General features: G+C 41.5%; 1 protein-coding gene across 1 annotated transcript; it reads left to right on the plus strand.

Moving 5' to 3' along the window:
* The first annotated feature begins 3,059 nt into the window (after positions 1-3,059).
* LOC122056270 (hydroxycinnamoyltransferase-like) lies at positions 3,060-5,974 on the plus strand. The gene is made up of 2 exons (XM_042618146.1): positions 3,060-3,774; positions 4,902-5,974. Exons 1-2 carry the CDS (start codon positions 3,358-3,360, stop codon positions 5,787-5,789), a joined length of 1,305 nt encoding a protein of 434 aa, XP_042474080.1. The 5' UTR covers positions 3,060-3,357; the 3' UTR covers positions 5,790-5,974.
* Positions 5,975-6,929: the final 955 nt, after the last annotated feature.

Raw genomic sequence — 6,929 nt, forward strand, 5'->3', positions numbered from 1 at the left:
GCCCAGCGTCCGTTGATTCAGCTTTCGGACAGGATCACCCATTATACTTTCTCTCTTCATTCTTTCCTATCATACTTTCTCATCATATTTTCTCTCTTCTCGTCCTCTCTCATCGTGCTGGCTCCCATCATGTCCCCTCGGGGCGGTGCAGTGGTTGAGGCATGGGGTATTGTCACATAAGGTCTTGGAATTGAAACTCGACGTGTTTGAGCATGTCTTCCCTATGCCTTGGCCACCCACACTAATATCTAGTAGTCACTCATGATTTACCTCCTCTGTATTGGCCAGGGACTGGTTGGCGGGGGTGCTGGGGGTAAATGAATTATCTTTTTACCGCCTGCTCTCTCCCATCATACTCTTTTTCCTCATTTTCTCTCATCACACTTTTCATCTCTTCATTCTTTCATTTCCTCGTTCATTATATTTTTCTCTCACATTCAACTTTCTCTCACATCTAATCTTTTCTCTTATTTTCCTCTAAGGGTAAAAAAATATATTTTGGTTTATTCTGATAGAAAATATTCAACTAATCAAATATTATTTTTAAGAGTGATATCATTCTCTCTCACATTCAACTTTCTCTTCGATCACACTCTCTTTTCTCATTTTTTCTTATCATACTTTCTCTCTCATCATATTTCCTCTCTCATTATATTTTCTCTCTTCTAAATTTCTCTCAACATACTCTTTCTTCTTATTTTTCTCTCATCACACTTTCTCTCTTTTCATTCTCTCCATTATACTTTCTCTTTTATCACATTTTCTCTCGCCGCATCCTTTCTCGTTATGCTCTCTCTCACATTACATTTTCTTTTCTCATTTTTGCTCATCACGCTTTCCCTCTCTTCATTCTTTCACATCAGATTTTCTCCCTCATCACATTTTCTCTTTTATCATATTTTTCTCTCGCATTAAACTTTCTTTCATATCTAATTTGTTCTTTTATTTTCTTTTAAGGATAAAAATAGAAAATTTAATTTATTCCGATATAAAATAATTAATTAATCAAACCTTATTTTTAAGACGCTCGCCGAAGCCAACATCGCTTTGCCGAGCTCTTGTGACCAGCTCCTGCTTTGGAGGGCACAGCTCTTTATTCACCTTTTAACCTTCAGTTTAGAGATTCTTGTGGTTGATTTGTGTAAAATTGTTCATATAGTGTTTGCCTTAGAGCATCTCCAACAAGGTTTGTATGCATTTATTTGTTTTTGATGGTGATGACTGAACTATGCACACTGTCATTAATTAATTTGCAGTAGGGAGCTAGCCATGGTTGTGATCAACGTCAGGCGGTCGACGATGGTGCGACCGGTGGAAGCAACATCAACCTGATCCATATCGAGATTTGCTCTTACCATGCTCTTGGTTACTATTACCATGAGTCATTCTCTCTGAGAAACTTCATCATTTTTTTTTTTCCTTTGATGAAAATCTAGCAACGCACTTATGATCTCCTCTAGTTTAAGAGTTTCTTTACCTCATATCAAAGTAGTAACTAAATTCTTGTACGTAGAAGATGAAGGTAGAGAATTTAGCAACATCAATGTCTTATCTTTGTCCTTGATCTCCACATCAACCAGCTTCAGATCACTTACAATCTAGTTGAATACGCTGATGTGATGGCTTAGATCGTTTCCCTCTATCATCTTCAACCCCAATATTTTCTGCTTAAGATACAACTTGTTTGTCAATGACTTTGATATGTATTGATTTTTTAGCTTTTGTCAAACTACTACCGATGACTCATCATCTATGGCATGGTACATCACATCATTTGTAAGACAAAGCATAATTGTTGTCACTGCCTCCACCTGAAGTTCTACCTAATCTGATCTCTCCATTCTTTCTGGTTTCCTTTCTCCTAGCGCCTCCACCATGCCTTATTACACCAACAAATTCTTGACCCTTTTTTGCCATAATCCAAAGTTTCTGATTCCATCAAACTACACTATATAAAACTTTGCAAAAGTCATCCTTGACATGCTGAAGAAATCCATCAAAAACTTGCTCTGATACCAATTGTTGCACAAAGAAGGAGGCAACACCTCTCAACTTCTAACACGTAAGTAGATGAAGAAAGAAAGAGATCGCATAGAGCAACGAGACAAAAATGCTTAAGAAAGAGCAAACACAAGGAAGAAGAAAAGAAGAAAAGGAGGAGGAAGAAGAAGAGTTACCGAGGTTCGGCGACGTGCCTGCTCCACAAAAATGACCACAATTTTATTAAAATTCTCTCTACTCAAGAGAATCACATTCAATTATTCTCATGATGTAATAGGTTTACAATGATTTCTATAAATAGTACATAAACCCTAGACCCGATATAATCATAATAGGATTTTGTTATGGAAAACTATAACAAATTTCTGTTATAAAAAATTATAACAAAATTCTATATAAAAAATCGAAACAAAATTCTATTACAAAAAATCTTAATAGATTTTTCTTCCATGATACCTCTCACATTAACCTTTATCCAAATATAAATAATCCATCAACAACCTCCTTACATACATCATCATCATGAAATTAATCGTGTGATTCCCTCGGATGAGTCTAGTGGCTAGCGCATGAGATATTGCCACAATGAGGTTTGGGGTTCGAATCTCGACAAAACCGAGGTAAATGTCTCCCTTATGTGTTAGTCACTATTTCAAAGGCTAGTAGCCGCCCGTGATTTATCTCCTCTATGTTGGCCCTGGGACGGGTTGACGGGGGCGCTGAGGGCGAGCGTATTCGTCTTTTGCCATCATGAAATTAATCGTGTGAATCTCCTCGGGACGGTCTAATGGCTAGTGCATAAAGTATTGACATCATGAAATTTGGAGTTTGAATATCAACTTATAATTAATCATGATTTATCTCCTCTATATTGACTTAGATATTGGGTGAAGTTTCATAATGACATGCATGCTCATTCAAGGCGATGCAATATGCGTGGGCCGCTTCCACCAACCGACCACGGCGCACTTTAAATCTCCAACAATATGTTTTGGCTACTTAAGACGCTCACTGAAGCCCACGTAACCAGGTCTCTTCGGCGAGCTTTTATAACCTGTTCCTGCTGTGGAGGGGTACTACCTCTCTTTATTTGCCTTTTATCCTTCAGTTTGGAGATTGCTCCATGATTTGTGGAAAATTGATATACTGTTTGCCTTACGGAGTTCTACATCATGTTTTTTGTTTTCCTGTAGATTTGAACTTAACGTAATTTGGAGTTTTCGTGACTCTGATTCTTGGACTTGGAATCGAGAATTTTGGCTTCTTAGATTAAGGGAGATTCGGTGCGTTTATTTGTTTTTGGAGGTGACAACTGAACCGTGGACGCTGTCATTAATTAATTTGCAGTAGGGAGCCATGGTTGTGATCAACGTGCGGCAGTCGACGATGGTGAGGCCGGCGGAAGCGACTCCGCAGCGACGGCTGTGGCTCTCCAACCTGGATCTGCTGATGCCGCATTACCACACGCTGAGCGTCTACTTCTACCGGCCGGACGGGTCTGCCAACTTCTTTGACGCGGCGGTGCTGCGCGACTCGCTGGCCCGGGTGCTGGTGCCCTTCTATCCCATGGCAGGGCGGCTGGCGCGCGGCCAGGACGGTCGGGTCGTGATCGACTGCAACGGCGAGGGGGCGCTGTTTGTGGAGGCGGATGCGGAGGCGACGGTGGACGACTTCGGCGACTTCGCACCCACCGGGGAGCTGGAGCAACTCGTCCCGAAGCCAAATGCAGATTACACCGACGGCATCTCCGCCTTCCCGCTCTTGCTCCTCCAGGTACTTAATTACCGCATTTGCTGGCAAATTTAAGAAACACGTATCTAAATGAAAATAACTTTAAAAAAAAGAATAGATCTTACTTTTGGATTTACTAGATGTAAAATATTTTTGGTGACTGGAGTGCAAAAGTATATGTTTAACGGCGAAAATTATATATAAACTAATCCGATGAAGTTTGATCATTAATAATCAAAATAAATCATGGTGGCTTTATTTGTTAGATATATACGTGAAACAAAGTTTTTACATTTTGCTCTCCAGATGTCAGACTTACTCCCGTATTTATTAATTACATTTAATTTTTCTGAAACTAAAACATTCTGAGCTTAGGGCATCTCCCAAATCTTTCAAATTTTTTTTATAATTTCAAATATGTCATATTAACGTCATATAAAAATTTCTATTCTCTCCGCAATCAAAAAATCTATATATAACTATTATATATATATTCTACATTACAAATCCCTTAATATCTCTATATAATTTTTATTTAATATTTTATTTAATTATAATCTTTAATTTAATTTATTTATAATTTATAATATTACAAATTAATTAATTAATAATTTTTATTTTAATTAAATTTATAATTTTTATTTAATATTTAATTAACTTATAAATTTTAATTTAATTATTGTCATTTGTATATTTTATATCGTGTATATTTATTTTTAAAAGAAAAAAATATCATTTTAATTATTTCTAACTATTTATGAAATAAAATATTATAATTAAATATTTCATAAAATTTTTTAATTATTTTGAAAGAGTTAAACATACAATATTATCTTATTATTAATTATTAGCTCCACTTTTAAAAAATATATATATATTGGTCTTAGAATTAAAAATCTAAAATCTCATCTATATAATCATAAAAACTTTTGTTGAGATTTTTCAATTTTATAAACCTTTCACGAAACTTACATTAGAGATACTGTTGGACCTTTTTATCTTCGTGTCAAAAATCTTAAGAAGAGTTTCAAGGTTGAAAGGTTTAAAAAAATTCCTTAATCTCTTTTCTTTATGCCAACTCCCAAGCTAAGTTTGCCATCATTTTGGATTAAATCAATTCAATATAATTAATTTGGTGGATTTGATCTAATTAATGGATGCATGCACAGGTCACGCACTTCAAGTGCGGTGGTGCAGCCTTGGGCGTCGGCGCGCAGCATCACTCCGTCGACGGCGTCGCAGGCCTTCACTTTATAAACTCCTGGTCCGACGTTGCCCGTGGCCTTGGCATCGCCCTCCAGCCAATCATCGATCGGACCCTCCTCCGCGCTCGCGATCCACCCAACCCCTCTTTTACTCACATCGAGTACCAGCCCCCTCCTTCCATGAACACTACCTCTGATGCCCAAGTCCCAAGCCCTGCCGCTGCTGTCGGCATCTTCAAGTTCACGCGGGAGCAGCTTAACCGTCTCAAAGCCAAAGCTCCCCCGGGTGGCAACTACAGCACGTACGTCCTCCTCGCGGCACACGTGTGGCGGTGCGCGTGCATAGCACGCGACCTCCCGCCCGACCAAATGACCAAGATGTACATTCCGACCGACGGTCGGCAGCGAGTGCAGCCGCCACTCCCGCAAGGCTACTTCGGGAACGTGATCTTCTCAACCACACCCATTGCAACAGCAGGGCAGGTGACCTCTCCGGAGGGCGGTCCTTCCCCAGCGGCCAAGATAATCCAGGAGGCTTTGGTGAGGATGGATGCCAGCTACTTGCAGTCGGCACTGGATTACCTGGAGATGCGGCCAAATCAAAAGGCTCTGGTGAGGGGCCCTCACACTTTCAGATGCCCATCCCTCTGCTTCACCAGCTGGGCGCGTCTGCCAATCCACGACGCAGACTTCGGGTGGGGCCGGCCAATTTTCATGGGTCCAGGCCGCATCGCCTATGAAGGTCAGTCGTATGTCCTGCCAAGCGCCGCCGGGGATGGTGGCCTCTCGGTGGCCATCTCCTTGCAACCTCATCACATGTTGAAGTTCCCAAAGCTCATCTATGATATCTAATAGTACTTTGAGATTAGATCATCTATGTTATCTTAGTAGTTATTGATACGGTGTATATTTTATGGGATCGATAGAATGATGTGGTTATGAGTCAAGACCACAAGAGAATTAGAAGTCAAGCTGACCTGGAGGTCAGAATGTCAGAAGTCAAGCCTCCGTGGCCGGTCAGCAGTCAAGCTGACATGGATAGCAGGAAGGTCAAAAGTCAAATTTACGTGGTCAAAGTCAAAGTCTCAGCGGACGGGGCGGTCAAAGGAGGGGATTATAAGACCAGCCCTGATAGTGGGTAATAAACGGGCCCGCGGGTCAGGTATTGTTGAGGACTGAGACTACAAGTAAACGGGTTTGGGCACAGACCCCGCGTGCAGGTCAGGACATCCAAGCCAAGGATCACAGGTCTGGACACAGGCTTGGTGTACAGGTCGGGACATCTAAGCCAAGGATCACATGTCTGGACAGACCCAGCGCGCAGGTCAGGACATCCAAGCCAAGGATCACACGTCTGGACATAGACTTGGCGTGCAGGTCGGGACATCCAAGCCAAGGATCATAGGTCCGGACATAGATTTGGCGTGCAGGTCGGGACATCCCAGCCAGAGATCAGAGGTCTGGCACAGACCCAGTGTGCAGGTCGGGATGTACAAGTCATGGATAGCAGCAAACAGTAAATGGGTCGGGACACAGACCTAGCGGGCAGGTCGGGATGTGCAGGCCATGGATAGCAAAACAGTTAATAGGTCGGAACATAGATCTAGCTGGCAGATCGGGATGTAAAGACCGTACATCGCAGATGACAAAGGCGGGTCGGAATGCAAGCTTAAAACACATATCGGTACATACAAGTCGGATAATAATATATAAAAGCAGGGCGGGTATAGATCTCGGAAGGCAGACTCGGCGTCCAAACGCTACAAGACGAACAAGCCAAGGAATCATAACCGCTTGTCAGAGAATGTCAGAGAATAATCAGCATGTCAGGGAATATTCTCACAGGCAGGGCTCGTTACCCCTTTTGATTCCATCGCCAGCTTATGAAAAGGTACCACCTGTCATCCACCGCCAGACAAAGTCTGACAGCCGACATTCCCTGACACCCGTCAGACCCAGAAACTTCCACTGCAGTATAAAAATGGAGGCTTT

The sequence above is a fragment of the Zingiber officinale genome, chromosome 3B (assembly GCF_018446385.1).
Source record: "Zingiber officinale cultivar Zhangliang chromosome 3B, Zo_v1.1, whole genome shotgun sequence".
In the NCBI taxonomy this organism is placed as follows: Eukaryota; Viridiplantae; Streptophyta; class Magnoliopsida; order Zingiberales; family Zingiberaceae; genus Zingiber; species Zingiber officinale.

Bases quoted from the DNA above. Each gene is read 5' to 3' on its own strand.
- LOC122056270 (XM_042618146.1), top strand. From the start codon at position 3,358: ATGGTTGTGATCAACGTGCGGCAGTCGACGATGGTGAGGCCGGCGGAA. The intron at 3,775-4,901 runs GTACTTAATTAC...ATGCATGCACAG, and splicing joins TCCCGCTCTTGCTCCTCCAG to GTCACGCACTTCAAGTGCGG.